At 36.8% G+C, this 19,263-nt stretch overlaps 1 protein-coding gene across 3 annotated transcripts in view; it reads right to left on the bottom strand.

Annotated features, from left to right (window-relative positions):
• The window catches only part of ATP9B (ATPase phospholipid transporting 9B (putative)), a 167,893-nt gene that overhangs the window by 129,832 nt on the left and 18,798 nt on the right, over window positions 1-19,263 (bottom strand). For 2 of the 3 annotated variants that reach the window (XM_055703593.1, XM_055703595.1), the window contains exons 3-5: window positions 13,326-13,476; window positions 9,029-9,142; window positions 5,329-5,437 (exon numbers count right to left, since the gene is read on the bottom strand). In XM_055703593.1, the coding sequence (XP_055559568.1) occupies window positions 5,329-5,437; window positions 9,029-9,142; window positions 13,326-13,476 (374 nt within the window). The remainder of the gene's footprint in view (window positions 1-5,328; window positions 5,438-9,028; window positions 9,143-13,325; window positions 13,477-19,263) is intronic. The other variant, XM_055703596.1, reaches the window with a different exon arrangement.

Genomic DNA, 19,263 nt, shown 5'->3' with positions numbered 1-19,263 from the left:
GCATTTTTTAATGCAGTGGCTTTTTAATAAGCAAAAGGACAGCTTGGTCTTCAGGAGCTGAAATTCTAGTAAGAGGTTTCAATACAGATTTCAAATAACTGCAGAAGAAAAATAGTACAATAATAAGACACTCTGACAAACATCTTACTTTAAAAGTTGCAGATAACATAGGTATAAATGATTGAAAACTGACTGCCTCTTGAAAGAGACCATTTTGCAATTTAAAAAAAGGTCAACCGAGATATAAACTCAGTAAGGTGGCATTTTAGGAACAAAGCAGCTCCTACTGCATAAACAGAACTTCAAAAGTAAAAAAAAAATTAAAATTATAAAAATTCAAATCACTGTAGCTCTCAGACAGACTTCTCAATTCTCCAATTTTAAAGGAAACATACTAGCTCTCACACTTTGTTCTTATCTATAGCAGTTATCGATAGTTTCTCAGCTTCACACAGTTTTGGCACATATTTTCAGCTTCACTACATTCTTAAAAGACCCTTTAAGGATAAAGGAAAGGGGGTAGTCTTTCACATTTGAAGCTTGGATGGAATGATTTCATTAATCTCATCTCTCCTGACATTCATTTTTAGTTTTGCTTTGCAGGTTGCAAAGTGAGAGTTCTGCAATACTTTGAAAATCACGTTAAACATCCTGAGATGAAGTGACAGATCGTGCCCCTTCTGCCATTCACAGCTGTGACTACTGGATTTAGTTATTTTCTTCTTGATCTTTTTCCTCCAAGACTTCAGTAACGCTACATGGGCAAACCTAACTAGGAAAGGCTCAGGGCAGGATTGCCAACTTCAAGAATGAGAAGGGAAAAAGAATTAAAATGGCTTTAAAATTGTATTACCCAATTGGCTTTTGGTAGCTTAGTGAATGAGATAACAGCCTGTTTATGAACTGGAGGTGATTCTTCTGCAGAACAGCAGCTTTTTTTGCACGGTCATTTAGCTCATCATACCTAAGTGGACGAGGCAAGAAGCCGCGTCCAAAGTGTGATGGTCCCTTAGGAAGGGTAAACAGAAGTCCTCCCAAACCTGCATGCACAGGTCTAAAGTTTTTTTCATTCCAGTTTCTGTTCTACAAAGGGATATGCAGGTGAGCTCCTCTGAAGCAGAAAAAGGCAGTTAAATTGACAGGATCTTCAATAGCAAGATAATTTCAATTCTACAAGCAGATACTCTTCCTCCCTCCAACTTTAACTTGCATACTCTATCAAGGACTTGCAGACTTTTATATGCAAAAAAGGAAAGTAGATTTTGCAACAAACATCTCAATAAAAAGATTAAGACAGCAGAATGCACGATAACCTGAACAACTGAAGTGACTCAATACCATAATCTAGGAAAGTACACCAGGGAAAAGCTTGATGTGAAAGATGTGGGGACAGGTACACTTGACTTGCTCACAAAAAAATTCGATACGTTTACTGGATTTGCATGTTTCATCGCTTGCCACAAAGGCTGAAAAAGTAGAAACCATTCAAACTGCACACGTAGCAGGCTCACCTTCTTGACAAGTGCAAAGCTACACACAAGAAATTCACCCAGGGATGACTGAAGACTGAGCCTGGCCATGTTACATGACACACAAAACCTACACAACACTGAATATGTCATGGATCAGAATTAGTCTATGGACATTAAGCTGGCCATTGCTGCCTAAGCACAATTAAGTAACACAACAAGTATCCCATACTCCCTTGATTTCTTGCTCACAACAGCTCATTATTACCAAAAAACCCTAAGACTTACTGATCAGAACAAATATTATTCAAGGTCTTTAATCACTAAAAAGACATTTTAAGTCTTCAATATGAAAATATGAATCAACCACCTTCAAAACACTGGTACCTCTTACACTAGCAACATGCAGGTCGTCAGACAACACTCACATGTTTCACCTGGTTAGGGTTCATGAAGCTAAGAATGACTCCACAAAGTCAACGCTATTAGGCAGTCAAAGACTTCCTGATTTAAATCTATCTCAATGCTGTATAAAAAGATTTTAACTGACAAATCAGCCTATCCAAACTATCTTTATACAAGTAATTAATCACAATTCAAATCCCAGTAGCTACTCTTGCTACAAATACATTTGTTTCCCTATGGTAAAGAAACAATTTTGCAAAGCGACTAACTAGAAGTGACTAAATTCTCACTTATATCTTCAATAAATGGAACAATTAAACAAAGTGTAACACTGAACCTTGCTAACTTTAAGTTCTCCTACTGTCCAATTTAAGCAAAGGCAACCTGCTTAACCTCTCTATGTCAGTTTCTCCATCTTTGAGATGGAAAAAATAACTATTTTGAAGAAAAAGATTAAAACCTACACAAGTCAAAAATCACTGAGGGGAAAAAAAGAAAAGATGTTAGAGCAGTATAAAGTGCAGTTCCACTCTGAAAAGTGACTCTTACAAGAGTGGCATCGATTTTCAGACTTTTAATTAAATCAGTATCAAGTTTGTTCATTCACAAGTAACAAAGCCTTCTTTCTCCAAACCATTAGGCTGTAGGTCAGTATAGTAAGCCTAACCGAATTCTTTCACTTGTAGAGTACTGCCAATACTAAAAATCAGGTAGATTATATTGAAATTTATTTATAAATAAATAGTTTGCAGAAGTGTAGTAATTTATTGGTTTCCATAGATAAGTTTCTAAATCCTTCTCAAATCCTCTAAAAATCTTGGTCTAACTTTATCATAGCAGTAAGTCCCATTTTTTGCCTCAAAATGATACCTTTCAGTTTCAGAATGTCATATTATGAAAGAACCCTGTATTATGAAAAAGGTGCAAATTATCAGGTATTCATAATTTAACGTATGTATCTGTGGCAATTTTTAGTACAGCTTAACTCTTGAGTGGGGACTGCAATAATATTTTCATTCTTAAAATTGGCCATAACTCAGAACATTGTTAGCTTGTAGATCACACCACTGTCAACATGGGATTCAGAGTTCATTGTAAGCAGAGAACTTGAATCTGTACTTCTGTGGAATATCGTGGTCTTCAAAAACAAACCCCAAACACACACCACAAAACAGAACAAAACCCAAGTATGAATTCATGATGGCACTGACACCAAAACCCGAAAGTCAAAATAGACCTACATGTTTTTGGGTAAAAGCCAATCTCCTCTTTTTAAAAGGGGCATTTTTAAGGCATCTGTTGAACAAGTCACTGTTCCCTACATGTCAGTTCCTGGTATAACTGCTGGGCTTTACCTATATGCTATTTTTAAATTCCTATTCCCTATTTAGAAAACAGCTTCATCAAGGTGACAAAATCCTATTTTAATTTGACAACTTCCTTATTTCTAGGAGAAGCTGCAAAATGAAAAGTTCCTCAAATATAATTAACCTCATGAAATATTTCATATACTGGGAAAGAAGAAATCAGGATTCCAAAATTTCCACTTAAATGCTGCTTAAATGCCTTAGCAATTTACCAGAAACTCCGATATTAACTCTAAACAAGTGAAAAAAGGAGCACAAAAGGGACCAAACTTAGCTCTTCAAAAAGCAAGTGTCAGTCTTAATATTTATGTCACATTGGGAACTATAAACCACACATGTGCTTCCAGAACTATCAATTTCAGATAGCTAACACTATTGCTGCATATGGTAGAATTGTACTACCTATTTCAGTGGCCTACCATAACAGATCTAAAAAATTAATAAACCAACTAGCAGGATTACTTACAGCTTTGAAAGAAAAGCCATTAAGAGTCCATTTCTTTACAGACTGTATTAAAGACTGTAAAGATCTGGAGGCCAGCAATGCAACCCTTTGTGTTAAACCAATGATAGCTATCCCATCTGCAAATTTCCACAGTGGTATGTCTAGATGTTGATAAAGCTATTTCACACTGCCAAGGAAGGGAAGAATGACAGGCAAATATTCCCTACAGTTGCTCCCTTCTGTATGCAAACTCCAGAAAACTATGCAAGCCTCCACGCTGCAAGGAAGCAGTATAACCTCCTCTCAGCTGCTAGGTTATGGCATCACTAATGAGACTGTTGCCTGTTTACTTACTTTCCAAATACTTTAAAAAACGGGTAAGATTTCAGACAGAGCATAGCTGTGTCATGTTACAATCTTCTCATCCATTTTTTTCTGGAGAGACTATTATCCAGAGCTACTCCAAGAGTTTAGTTTCTAATTAAGACTAGCAGATCTGGTGAGGTTACTCTTCCCACTGACTCTCAGAAGATACTCACCAAGATATACCAAAAAGTGCAGCGAAATCTCTGTTGGGAATTGTGCACACAATTTACACTTGGCACAATGCACACCCTATACTCTAACTGCTTGAGATGCAACTTCACATTCCTTAACAGCTTCCCACTGTCTAGAACTTTTGTGCCAAGGAAAAACCTTTACAGAGACTTCCCAGGATATTGTAGCAAAATAACTTTTGAGGGTAACAGCAAGGTCATGTTGTTTTGTAAGGTTATTCGTTACAGATAGACTTGATCATAGAAAGGTGCCAAAAAATAATGGATAACCTATTAGGTGCACTGTTCTGAATCTAAACAGTAAAATGTGCTAAGCAACATGGAAGTGGAGAGGAGTGCTTATTTTCTTCCTCTTATGCTCATGTTTAAAATTTACAATATCCTACCAAATTTAATTGTCACTTAACAGCTGAAGTGTTTCTTTTCCTCAAAAGCCTTCATGAAAAACTGTCAAAGGTTTTGAGACCATAAAAGTCATAAATGTGTCTTCTACTTTTATTAACTTCTGGAAAGAAAACTGGCTGTTCCTACTGCATGATCATATAGATTTCAAATTATATGCAAAAATCGAAGTAAGTATTTTTTATACCAAAGCTGACTCACAGTATGTCTTCCTTTTCTTAAGCACAAATATATCCACCAGGTTTGAAAGGCTCTAGTGAATTTTAATTAGATCACATTTCTTAGTCACTGATCCCGTATTTCCTATATTCACTTGATACATAGATGACAGTGTTGCCAAGTTACTGTTTGATATCGATTTCAGAGGAGAACTGCACTTATAAGTAATAGTACTAAACAGCAGAATGCTTCAGAAATATACACAATTATCTACAATTATATACATTATATGTATATATAAAATATACACCTTTCCTTTACAAACAACAAAAGATTTACACTACTTAAGCAGATCAAGTTTAACAGTCATATTTATCTGAGGGAAATCAAGCACTTCAGTATCAGTCTCATTCTGAAGAGTGCAGCCCGAGACTATTAATTATTTCTTTGAACTGAAAGTCTGTAAATTTCTATTTAAGAAAAAGAATAAATATTTTAAGGATTTATACAAATGGTTTGCTAACCTCGTACTGTCAGCTTGCTATATAACTGTGAGTTCATCTCCTTGTCTCTCTTGTAGCGTCGAAATTCATCAACGGCTTCCCGTACCACCGTGACCGTCAAAACAAATCCCTGTTAAAGATATAATGATGCAATTCAGAATTCTCAAAGTGCTAGAATAGAAATACACAAGTAGGAACATTTTATAGAGTAAGAACATGTGTTTAGAATATTTACTTTTTTCTCATTTGGATTTTAGTGTTTTCTTCAATCTGTTAAAATAGTATCTTGGTTTAGTCAAAAAAAAAAAAAGGGAGAAAATCATGTGTTATACAAAACCAATTAGAGTAACTACATCTCCAAATACAGGCGATTTAGATATAGTTTGAAATGTAAAAAATTAAAATGCTTTGGATGAGCTAAAGACAGTCTTTATAGTTCAATAAGCGTATTTCTCTGCCTTCCACAATTTTAGGGCTTTACCAAAAACATTTAAGAAGTCTCCCATTCTAGTGTTGAGTTCACTGCCTTTTTCCTAACAGACAGAAATGAAAAGGTAAATGGATGGTTAGTTTAATTAACTTTCCCATCTTAAATGCAGTCATTTACCGATACATCACAAACACTGACAAAGAAAAAGGTTTGGTTTTTTTTCCAAAAAACTAAGTATCTAAATGCTTTGGCTGCTACTTTCACAGGACAGTGTCGCCACAGCTCCTGCTGGAGGTGCAGTGTGCTCCCAGCCACGGTGCTGGTCTCTGGCCACAGAAGACGGTAAGCTAAAAAATACAGAACAGTTCAGGGATAAGCATGTAAGCGTTTGCTCTCTCCCTTTCTAAACCTCCTCAGATACAGCCTTCTGGCTTCTTCAACTCAAGTTGTCTGCACATCAGTGAAAGGGGAGTAAAATTTTTAACAGTAAAGGGATCTTATTAGATTAAGAAAGACTGCTAAAAAATTCAAATATTCACAAATCCTCCAACAGACAAGGTTCCATCTAGCTTTAGACACCCACCAATACTTTCCTTCTATAGAAGAAAATTGATACTTTTTTGGACTTTTCTTGCTGAAGTCTGACAGTTTGCCAGCACCCCCCTAACCTCCCAGCAGTGAGAAAGGAGTGAATGTGTAGTTTTCCTAAAGGAGTCTTGACGAAAATTCTCCTTTTCAACAGCAAGGGCTGTTTTGCTGTTCCAGCCCAAAATTCCAAGGCTTACTTTGCTGCAACCTTAAACACTTCTCATTTGTTCAGGTTTACATTTGCTACAACAATTATAGTAGAACTACAAAGAACAAAAAGTGCCTTTGCAGAATGGATTCCTTCCCGCTCCCAGGGCACAACTGAATGAGCACCAGAGTTTTCCCCTTTTCTGGCAGCAGCATTTTCATAAGCTTTGGCAGTATAGATATTTTAGCAGCATAAAAAAGGCACTCTTGAAGCACCTTCAAATATATTTTCCATTTGCACATATCTCATTAACTAGATGGTAATCAAAGCACAGCACACAAAGTGTTAATTGCAAAAATTTACCCTAGCAGTCACTGTATCTTGCTGGGGAGCTCTGTACAGCTGACCGTGACTATAAGGAATGATTTAAGAAACCCATTTCCCTTTTTCCTCATTTGCTCAAAGGAACTTAATACTCTTCCAAGGGGGAGCTGAAATTGTGAAGCCAATCTTATAAAAAGAAAAACCACCTGTCATCTTTCTTTAACTGTAAGCAGTTAAATATCTTTAGCATACTGCTTACAATCAAACTTGTATGCTTTACATCCTCTGCATGTTGGACTTGAAATGAGAAGGCTGTTCCCTACTGTGTGAAAGAAAACAAACCAGGAAAATAGTCTTGTATGAAGAACTCCAGTGCTTGATTTAAGTGCATAATATCTGTTGTAAAAACTGCTTAAGTAAAAAATAACAAAGAGCCCAAAAACACACACAAAAAGCCCAAAAATACACAAAAAGCCCAAAAACAAAAAGCCCCCACATACCATCAAGAAACCCCAAAAACCTGGTTTTAAGTATTAAGCTGTTCCTTTAAAATCTTGTGAGAAAATAGAAGACAAGTCATAGCTACTCCTCTGATTATTACTGAAAATTTATCAGCAGTTACGTTCTCTTAAAAGAAATCAAACTTAACTGTTACGCAGCAAAGACGGCCCAATGGGTTTGACTTAAATGTTTTATATTTTCAGCACACATACTGAGCCTTACTCAACACCCATTTAATCTCTTCTACCTGGAGGCTGTCAATCATTACTAGAAAGGCTATTCAAGCAGAAACATGCGAGTTTAGCAGAAAAGGGTACCACTAGCACTAACTGAGATGATGTATTTTCAAGCTGTATGTGAAGCATCACTCAAAATATCCTTGAGTAAGACACACACTACAGACAACAGATTACCAGCATGTGCAAAATAGGGTGTTTTCCCTCTTCTGTGGGCAGGGCTGAGATGGGGTAACATTCTAGGGGATTCTTTCCCTTACCACCCCACTAACATGTAAAGCTGTACACAGCACTTCACTGTAAAGAGACCAACTTCCAGACAAGGCTGACTTCTGTCTTTTCTTCCTGGGTCAGTGACAAAGAACTTTGTAAATATCCATTTCAAATCCCACTGTTGAACAAGCTTTTTGACTTGGAAGTGGGTTTTGTCACAGCAGAAGCCAAAAGTTGTCTGGAAATAGCGGTGTGAAGAAACCTCCAGGCCAGTCTCTCCCTTCATCAATACTTAAAAGGACACATGTTGCAACAATTAAAACAATGAAATCAATCCAGAATATTTACTCTATTGACTTGTTAAGAACGACCTTTACTCAAGCAGTCAGCACGTCACTGTTCCTCTTGAGTACCACTGAGAATAAATGCTACTGAAAAAAAAAACCAACAAAACATTTTTTCCCCCTAAATTTAGAAAATAAAGCATTTGTTCCTCCTGCCTTGCTTTTAAACCTGGGGCGGAGGGTCCAGGAGGAAGATGAAAGACAAGGTAATGATCTGGTTACAAACAAGAAAAGCATTCCAAATCATGGGAATATAGCTGGCAGACTACCAAAGGGGCCTCCTCTGAAGAGAACACAATTTTCAAACCTTAGGAAACCTGAGTCAGAAGCAACTGGTTTGAACAGTTTCCCAAGAAAATACTGCAGAGGGCTCAATAATAAAGAGACATATTGAAAGGGAGCCAGTGCAAGTGGCAGGGCGATCAATTTAGAAAAGCATGGTTAATGAATAACTTATTTTCAAGATGCATTTCCCTCCTGCTTTATCCATGGTTTAAACTATTTTATCTCAATTTTTGTGAAAAGGACACTATCAAAACCAATACAGAAGGAATGAAAAAATTTACGCTTTCAATTCTGACCTTGCCTGAAAATATAAAATAGTGAGTAAATAACAATAAACTGAAGGAAATTTAACACCCAAGTTGCCTATGTTACCAAATAAGGTTTTCTACTAGCTGAAGGTATTTTTTTTTCCTTTTTTAAACATCTTAAAGCGCCCGGCAGCCAGAAAGGAGCACTACTCGCTCGGAGCAGCTGGTTAACGAAGCGCCCTCCAGCCTGCGGCGCTGTCCATACTGCGGGAAGCATCCTACCTGTTACACGCTTCGGTCATTGTAGTTCACCAGACACATATTTACAAAATGTATGTATACACGAACTTTGATCTGAAGTTAAAAAACCCCGAACTTCTAGTTAATAGTATTTTTCTGTTTACCAGAGGAGCCCAGTACGTGTACAGGTAGCCTATTTTCAATGCTGGTACAAACTGTGAGCAGGACACGATGAGAAAATAGAGATTCAAGAAAAACTTGAACTGTTCATATAAAACCTAAAATGAAAAACACAAAATAGATAAATGCCTTACAATTTGTACCCATAATGTACACAAAATTCACTTCATGATAGTAGATATAAAACTTATTTGGCATATTATATATGGTACTATTATAGTACTATTTAGCACAATATGCTATAAAACATCACAACCTACTACATGCACTATATTTTAATATTATACTGCTATTTTTGTTGAGAAAAATCCTTTGATGTTAATGCCTCTTTTCACTCTGAAAAAGCAATTTGCTAGACACTTGATATTTTGAAACCTGGACAATGCATACTCATCAATCTTTCCAAATATTAAATATGTATCAAAATCACCACGCAAAGATTTGAAGTTTTAACAGTAAATGGAATTCAGATGTTTGTAGAAGCATCCCGCTTTTATCCACAGTAGTTAGCTTTATGTTTGTGAATGAGAAGGTTTTGAAAATGTTCTTTTTTATATAGCATCAATTAAAAAGCAAAATAAGTTTGTATCTGAACTTTCATTGCTTACATTGTTTTCATTTTTAATTGCTGAAGCTCTTCTTCCTAAAAATATAGCATTAAATCTTCATTTTTCCTTCAGCAGCAATACTTAAATTCCATGTTACCTGTCTCACAGTGTCTTTTTGTCTTAAAAATGTTCATCTCCTGGTCTTCAATAATAATTTTTAAAAACCCCAAACATTAGCATCAAACAAACAGAAGCCATTTACAGAAACATTATCCTAGTCTGCGTCATTCGAACTTCTACAGAGGAACGAGCCAAGCAGCCCAGGCACTGCTGCCCTGTGGCGCCGCACGGGTACCCCCACACCCCAGCCCTGCCTGCAGCACACCCAGCAAGCCGGGCACACCATCACTGCGGTACTGCTGCTGGCTGCCTCCCTCCGCACGCTCCCTCCTGCAGGGCTGGGACCTCTACAGCTCAGCTGTGTCCTTTCTTAAGTCCTTTGGTTCTCAAAGGGACAAGGGCTACCACCAAGTCAGACATACTCCTTCAAACGTACCATTCCCCACTCTTCTTAAAAAATTAGTGAAGCTACTCAGTAGTCAAAAATAAATGTTAAGGAAAATAAAGCTCTACAGAAAAGATCCAGGGAGTAAGGTGGTGACACAGCTCTCTATCCAAATGGTTATGGTGTGGAAATCTCAGAATCAGGCAGTATTCTTCAGTCTCCATAGTAGGACAAGCCTTTTACAAAAGCAATCACAGTTTAAGTTTCAGAAAGTTTAAGCTACGAAAAATTTATAATAGAATAACATGAGCTTTTGAAGAATGCTCAGCGTTAGGTTTCTCAAAAAATTATTTTGCAATACATTTTGGTACGTATGTTTATTAATAAATCAAATGTTTTGTCTAAAGTCCAAGGTAACTGTCCAAGTCTTAAGCAAAGACACAGAAACTGTCTCACAGAACACGTCCCATATTCCACAGGAATGACAGATGCAGAGATTTGTTTGGTAATTAAAAGCACTGCTTCAGCAACACACATGTTCTCAACATTGCTTTAGTTATTATTACAATGGTAAGAACATTATTAATTTTTATACAATTTTCAGTCTTCAAAGATGTTTCTTTTGTAGGCCAGGACAGCATGGCAGATCCAGCAGGAGGATCAGAAATGGCTGCTGAACTTGGAACATTTGAGACTTGAGAAAATGGATAATCTATTGTTTCAAAGCTAAAAGATTCAAAATAGATCAAAAAGCCACGTTTAAAGAACGCCTCCATCTTTTAGTCTGACAATTCAGTTAATATTACAATGAGTACTACATGAAAACTATAGTTATTGGACAGATATTTACTGCTCTTATCAGTCCAACATTATTACTCAATTATGTAAAAAACTATGCCCTAGCAAAAAATACTGAGGGAAGTTTGTGTGTCTTTCTGGCAGGCACAACACAGTAACAGTACCTCAGCATCGCCACTTTCTTGCTAGAGTGCTACATTACTGTTCCCCTGAAAGCTACCTGAACAGCCTCAAATCAGAAGATTTTTTCAAAAGCATGGAATTCTACTCTGCTGTTTACCAACAAAACCATAAAGCCAAAAAAGTCAAATTTGAAGTTGCAGGGGAAGTCAGAGCATTCTACCAAAATTAAATTAATTCAGCTTGAACCTGTACCTTATGTCAATACTGATCAAGTTCATATATTCATGTCCAGCAGTATGTTAAACTGTTTACAAATACTTGATACACCGGTCAAATAAAAGTCCCCAGAGCACTTCGGGAGGTACAGATCTGCAAAAGCACCCATCTTGCAGAAGGTGTGGGAGTTAAAAAGCACCTTCCTACAAGTCTTCTGAATGCTGGCAGACCACTGACAGTTCATTGGGCACAAAGCTAAACACTTCAGTCTAGTTAAGCAAATTGAAAAGTCTCCAGTTACATAAAACTGATTAAAAAAATAAAAAATTCAGGAGAGGTACCTTAAAAACCTGCTCATCACATAAGGTACTCTTTAGGGAAATTTTAACAAAATTCCTAAGCAGCTGTACGAAACAGTAAACAGAAATTGAGCAAACTGGTGTAAAGGTAGAAACAGTACTTTATATAAATCTTAAGACATTAGATTATATTTTTGAAATGTTACAGCTCTTTTAGCCAGTAAGTAAAATTCTGTTAATCTAAACATTATTTAAAAGCTTGTATTTTGATATGAAATCATTGAATATTACTCATTGCCAGCTGCAATGTTAAAAAAAAAGATACAGCCCTAAACAGAAGACAAAACTTCATATGATTAATATTTCAACCAGGATAAGTCATTGGAGTCAATATTTATGACTTAGTTACATTTATGGGTTTGGAACCAATACAGTTATGTTCCCTACAAATTACTTCTAGTGGAACAGCATAAAACACAGATAGCTACACAGTATTTCTAATCAGGGAAAAGTGCTAATTTATGTATAAAATTAAGACTTAGAAACATTTTGGTTTTTATTTTCACTACCGGGCTTTATGTTTAGGATCTGACTTCATTTTGAAGTTAGTGCTGACTTTCAAAATACTACCATCAACATAAAAATCTGATTCTACCTATACTGTAAAAACCCGAGATTTTCAAATGATCAAAAAAGAACATTCTCTCTCAACAGGTTATTCCAAGCTATGGCTGATCCCTATAGGAAACATGAATCTAGTTTAGGATTTGTAATCTACACTGCAGATTTCTAGTCACAATAATCAATGGCTTAGTATATGCTTAATGAATTTTGTGACCTTTAGGAAAGCATATGTGGTTTAACCAATTTCAGTGTATTTAATAATTTAAGCTTCAGAAGCAAACATTTACTTCGTTCAATAGTGATGAGAATATTTTATCCACCTGTGATAAGTGACATTTTATTTCTTTGACAGGAGATCAGTCTTAATTACAAAGCCATTAATTTTTTTTTTGTTTTATTGAAGAAATGTATTAGAAAGCACCTGCCAGTCATTGGACCAAAGAGGCCAGAAGAACAGAATCAATACTCTGATAAACCAGCATGATCGCTTAAATAAAAAATTTAAGACAAAGAACGTCTGTATTCAAATGTAGCAGCCCTTGGTTTTGCAACAGGACAGAGAAAAAGTGACCAAAAAACCTGCTACTCCGTAGCAAAAGTATTGTCTGAAACTGCATTCAAAAATCAAAAAGATATCACTGTTTTTAAAACAGCAATATGAAATACAACTCTGAAACATACTAGCTTACTTAACTACTACTCGTCATATAAATTTAAGAGACATGTTGGTTTTGTCCATCAGGAAGCTGCCTGTTTCAGAACACGTTTATTATGCTTTCAGTGGCAGGGAGTATGAGGAAACATCTATGGGGGTACATTGCGATTTTCAACTATTTATTTCTCCAATGAACTCAGTGCTTTTTAGCGTTTTCACATCTGTGTAGAATTGCTTCTGTTTTTAAAAGAGGATTACAAATCTCTAATGATGAATAGAGAAGTGCAAGGAAACCCATTTCAAATTTGTAAAGCTTCACATAATTTCAACCACTCTTTAGGGAAAAAAAAAAAAAAAAATCAACCTTGCTCTCAACTGTCAATTTCAATTGAAGACAGAAATAAACGTAAAAAGAAGAATCTGGGCAAATAAAACTATCTTTTTCCAGAATCATCAAAGAACACTACAGAACATATGATCAGCCCAACACCAAGAAACAGTTAGTAGCCTTACCCCAGGTATAAAGGTAAATACGTTGTATTTTTGATTTTTTATGGCATTTTTGGGGTATTTTTCTTCGCACTTTTCAGGACACCCAAGCCACACTGTGCGAGCCTTCAGCTCTTTCTTTCTTCGGCAAATGTTTATGAGCCAATCAGAACAACTGAAAAGAAAAACAATTGTTTACTTCAAACCTAAAAATTTACTATATGCAATTAGTATTGCCAAACCTGGAACCCTGAAGGCAAATACCCAAGGAAACCAGGCTTAAACATTTTTGCCACATCTACATAAGCAAGCATAATGTTGACTTGTAATATTTAGGGCAATTACACAGTACTCAACTCATTCAGACATACATATATATAAACACTTGCACATTCTTTAAAGGAAATCCTAATGCAATTGTGGTGAGTTTCACTACGCCTTGCCCTAACAGGTTCAAAAGATTCTAGTTAATACCTGCATCAGCAGCAATGAAATTCCCCCACCACTGAATAATTAACTCATCCATCATACCTTACAGTCCTTTGGCTACACTCTATCCTGTATTACGGATACTCAAGTTATGCTAATGACTGAAGAGGAAATAAGGCTTCTGTTAGATGAAGTTTGAAAACTTTCCACAGCTTTGTATACAATTGTCAGAAAATTTGTAAATCTTAGTTTCCTCCATAAGGCTGCCTATAGCAGACCAAAAGGGAAGCATACTTAATATCACGCTGCCAAATCTTTTCAAACAAACAAAAAAAAAAAGCAAACTGTAAATGTGTATTGCATAACAACCTGCAACGATAAACTTCAGTTCACAAGAGAAAGGAAGAGCACCCTTGCTAAACATCCTCCAAATCTACCAAAGAGGGTTTAAACTCTGAGCAAGGAGACAGAGGAAGAGCTCCCAGCCACCTTTTAACAATGGCAGTTTGGGCAAGGACACAGGAACAATGGGATGAGCAGGAGGAACAAAAGGCTGGCAAACAGAAAGATGCTACTGAGGCTCAGCAGACTATTTACTGACAACAAGTAAACAAGAAACAAACAAGCATGTGACTCAACTCATCTAACAATATAGTCAACCTGAGACTTGCTAGGACTATCCACAGGGTCAGCATATGGTACACTGATGAGTACAGATGGTTTGGAAAGAACTCGTAGTATGGAAAGAAAAGCAGGTTTGCCATACACTGTATATAATTGCTTTACAATCCCATACATTAAAGGAGAATTTCTCCGCAATTTTTTAATACTGTGAGGAGGTGCTTGAATCATGGTGGGAGTACGTTTTAGGCAACTGAGTCAGAAAGACTGAGCAGACATACCTTCCATGGGCACCTACTGCAGCTGAAGCACAGATCTGGCTTGGCACAGTGGGTTTCACCTGCATCAGCAGGTGAAGTTGAAGGTGTAGCGCCACATGTTTTCTAGTGAGGTTTTTGAACATATTGACAATATTTTTGATGCAGAAAAAAAAGTAACCATTAGGAAGCTTTTATAAACTATTCAAACCACCAGAAAGGATTTTTCTGAGATCGGGGGGGGGGTGTGCGTGGAATTACAACCCAGTCACTTCAGCACTGTTTCCTGGATGAATTCTGCAGAGACAACCTGTTTGTATGCACCCAAAAGAAAACAGAAACATCATAACCAACACTGACCTGTCAAGAGCAACCTCTAAAACTGAACTAATTTCCCTCTGAGAAGAACCAGATGCAGTACTGCTTCAGCGGACATGTCCTCTGTTGATTTCTGGGGCTTGCAGCACCCTGATGTAGTGAAGAATGTCGCTGTCCATGGCCAGGAAGGCTGGACGAGATGATCTTTAAAGGTCCCTTAACACAAATGATTCCATGATTCTATGTCTCTAATAAAACCTAGCTCTGAAGATCTTTCTCATAAGGAAAGGAACATAGTCTTGGAACTGACACAGTTGGGAAAACCATAATTGCGGTGTAGCTTGTTATAAAACCGAAATAATTTCAATGTAGTTCTGCAAAGTTTTATCTAGAACTTACTGGGCAACTGACTAGTATATATTTCATTTTTCAGACAACAAAAAGCTAGAAGAAACAGGAGTACATGCAAAGAGGAGATGAGAATTCAAAGCTGTCCTGACAGGTTCAAAAAACTACCTGGAAGAGACAATGCAGTTGAACAGGCAGAAGTGCAACATCGTACATTTACAAAGAAATAACCAGCTACGCAAACACAGGATTGGAAAAAGGGTAGTAGATAGCAGCTCAGAAGAGGACTCAGTTACTCTGTTACAAAAAAAGCATGTATCTGGTCAGCGTGGACAGGCATGCTCCTAGCAAGTCAGGAACTTGCTACTTTTCCCTCAATCCAGCGCTAGCAAGATCTCAGTTGGCTTACAATACCATTTTGAATACCAGATTTCAACAAACCAGCCTATTGAGAAAATGAAGTCCACACACAGGAGCAACAAAACAATTACAGGTCTAGAAGGCAGGGCAGGCTGGTCTGCTAGATACAGCGAAAGAAAGAGCTTTTCACAGAAGGCTGAGTGTGGACCTGGTATGGTTTCAAGCATGTAAGAAAGAGCTGCAAAGAGGAAAGGGACAATTACTCTCTACGTCCAACTTGATTAAGTAATGATGGAGTTGAACTGTGGCAAATAAATAAGGGGGAGACAGACATGGAATAAATGCTTCTGACAACTAGTGTGGAAAGAAACACTGAGGAAGGCTGGAATTGCTACCACCACAGCTCTCTGAGATTTGGTGAGATCAGCCATAAGTGATAGGTGTCATTCATCCTGTTCAGGCAAGGAATCAACTGGACAACTTCGTAAGGTCCTTTCCTGTTGTTTTTCCACAGTTTGATAATCATGGTACACACAAATATGCAAGGAAGGGAGGCTGACAGCTCACACCATCACCATCCCGCTTCAAATGTTCTTGCTTGTAGCCTACATTATCCCAGGCCTATTACAAACTAAGTTCACCCAAGAACAAATGGAATTCAAAGCTGCAGACTTTTTTAAGAAAACCAGAAGTTACGCAATAGTAAAATCATTCAAATCAACATTCACTTTGTTATGGAAATCCCACTACACCAGTACTCACAAGCTGACATTTAAAATACTTCAATTTTAAAGGCTGGATTCTTAAGATTTCCTCCCTGAAGTTTTCACTACAGGATGGACATCCATTTGGGCTTGATCCTATGTAAACATGCATTTTATTTTTGTTACAAATATAAACCCATTCAGCAGCTTTTCCCCTATCACTTTTAAATAGCGGCAAAGCATTATTCTATCTTAAAAGTTCTAACACTGTTACTCCAACGTTCAAAATTCAGCCCTGTTATTTAGTAACATACAAGTCAGAAAAATCACATTACCTTGATAATTACTTAAATTCGTTTTTAAATATGAACAGCAGTCTTTCTACGTCATGGTTCCAAGATCAGTTTAATGGCTGTGACCCTCTGCTGCTGCCACTGCAACGGCTAGTAGCACACTCCTCCCGTAACGGAGGTGCAGATTCTCGCCCCTTCCCTTTTGCTGAACACAACTACTGATGCAACTGCACAGGTAAACTGTGAACTGATCTAGCTGTAAACTAACACAGAATAAAACGGGGGGCTGTTTGCAGTTAGATCCACCCCTGATGTTAACTACATATATCTATATATAAAAAATCTATGAAACTGTAAAACAGTTGAAATAATGTGGGCTACACGCTTGCAGGAAAAGGTGGAATGACTCCACTCAGTGCCAGCTTGGATTTATACTTAATAAAGCTGCTCATGGAATTCAAGCTTTGAAAGTATTGGTTTCCAGGGCAGGGGTGTGGCGAGGAGAACACAAATGTTAGAGACAGCTTAGCTCTATATAAGAAGCATCAAGACAGATCAGTAGCAAAAAACTTCCAAAAAAAATTTTTTCCAGGGAAAGTAAACAAGCATGACAGCTTCTATCCACAAGCTCACAGACAGAAACTTCCTGACAGCCTTTGAAATCTTGCATTGCTTAAATCAGTTTTTGAATTTAAGCTGTAAACAGACTGAACATTTGACTAGGCAGAGTCTCTTTTCTAGAATAATTTCCACAAAATGTGAGGACTTTTCTATTGCTAAAATTAAGCAATTGCTTCCCCTTCTTGAAACAACTTTTTCCATTACAGATCAACAGAGAGGCTGAAAGAGATGCCATAATGACCATTAGTTCAGCAAATGCCAAAAAGGTACAGACACAAGAACGTCTAACTGGGAAACAAGTGTGGTACCTTTGATAAAAGTGGTTCAACTGACACAGAGCCAAGAACACTCAAGTTCACAGACACAAGAAAATCTCCGACGACTGAAATATTACAGGTTGTGCCCAAATTAGTATCATAATGGTTCAGATGAGTTTTACTACCTTAAAAGTAAAAATCAGTTGGATTCGGCCATTTACAGCATCATCTCAGCAGTAATCACTGCTATATCACAGAAGAATAAGAGGTGGGCATGCTGCCCTCAGAAATCCTAACCATTTTACATTAATTCAGATTTTTAAGAACAACGAAGTCTACCCAGTATTTTTGAAGCTCGTATTGTCATTTTTGAAGCTCATATTGTCAACACGCAACACATACTTAATCTGTTCTCAAATTAAAATTCCCCAATACAGAAACTCTTTTTGTGCAAGGGTATGGACCCTTTCATAGGTTTTCTGTACCCACTAAACCTGTGTGAAACAAACGTCAGGATATAAATCAGAATAGTGTTCTCCAAGCTTCAAATATCCTAAAAACAATGTAAGATGTAGTATGATCAAGACACACTTTAGATTTGCCTGAAATCCTTAATGTAAATCTTATGCTGTAGATTCAGTGATTAAAAAAAATAATCACATTATTGTTTATTGATTTAAGAATTTATTTACAATTTCCTTGACTAGAAAATTCTACATGTGCAAAGAAAGCTTTTTTGTTAAGCTAGCCGTGAGCCATGTTGCCTGTATCAATACAGCAGGTTGTGTATATAAAGAAATGAACTAATTGATAAAAAAAACTTTAAGGTATATCTATTAAATGGCTTTTCACCAACCTTCTTCCTAATGTACTTTTTCATTTGAAGGAACAATAAACAGAATCTTCATCTTAGTAACTGATGACATATTTTAAAAAAAGCTACAACAAACTGCAGTAATTGTTAAATAAGAACCCTTAACTTTTTCATAAATACAGCGTATCTCTCCAAGTCAAAAGCTAAAGTAAAAGTCTCAACTGACTCCGCAGCTCTGATAATAAAGGCGCTTTTTTATTTTCTCTTTTCATTATTTTTATCCTACAAGCTTAACTGCCAGTATCTTTCACAAAACAGCATTTTCATCAGAATGGAAAGATAATATAAAAGCTCTATATTGTCCGCAAAGGTCAGCTTTTCCTTATTAGGTTTTAAGTAGCAGAAACTAGTTCTGCAAAGAAAACATACTGTAATTATTGTACTCAACAGGTAGCTTCAGTAATCAGGCCAAAAGCAACACAGTGGTCATGTCATTCTTAAAAGATCAGCATTTTCCCATGCTTCTGCATAACAAATGCGTTGCAGATTAATTGAAAGCGTACAGGCCATCTTAGAGCCCAAATTAATCCGAGCATTTGATATCCCCTTCACTTCATATGGAAATGCCATTCAATGGCACCATTTTCATAGGGACAAAGTGTTTTTTGATAACAAGTGGAATGTAAATCTCATGAGAAAGAAATCAATCCAGCCCAAAGAACTCCAGAGTATTGATCTGTGTGCATTATAATTTCACAAGCTTGAAGAGAATTTGTAAGTTAAAGGGGAAATGATTACAGCCACAAAACAGCTGCTATATCACAAAGTTTTCTTTTAACTGTGCTATGAAAGCAAGAAATAAGCAGTTTCTGAAGTTAAAAGTTATAATGGTTGAATTAAGTCTTCCACTTATCAAAATCAAAGACAACATTTGATTTAA

The sequence above is a fragment of the Falco cherrug genome, chromosome 3, assembly GCF_023634085.1.
Source record: "Falco cherrug isolate bFalChe1 chromosome 3, bFalChe1.pri, whole genome shotgun sequence".
Classification (NCBI taxonomy): domain Eukaryota; kingdom Metazoa; phylum Chordata; class Aves; order Falconiformes; family Falconidae; genus Falco; species Falco cherrug.
Note: the sequence above shows the minus strand (reverse complement) of the source record. Positions and strands in the feature narration are given on the sequence as shown.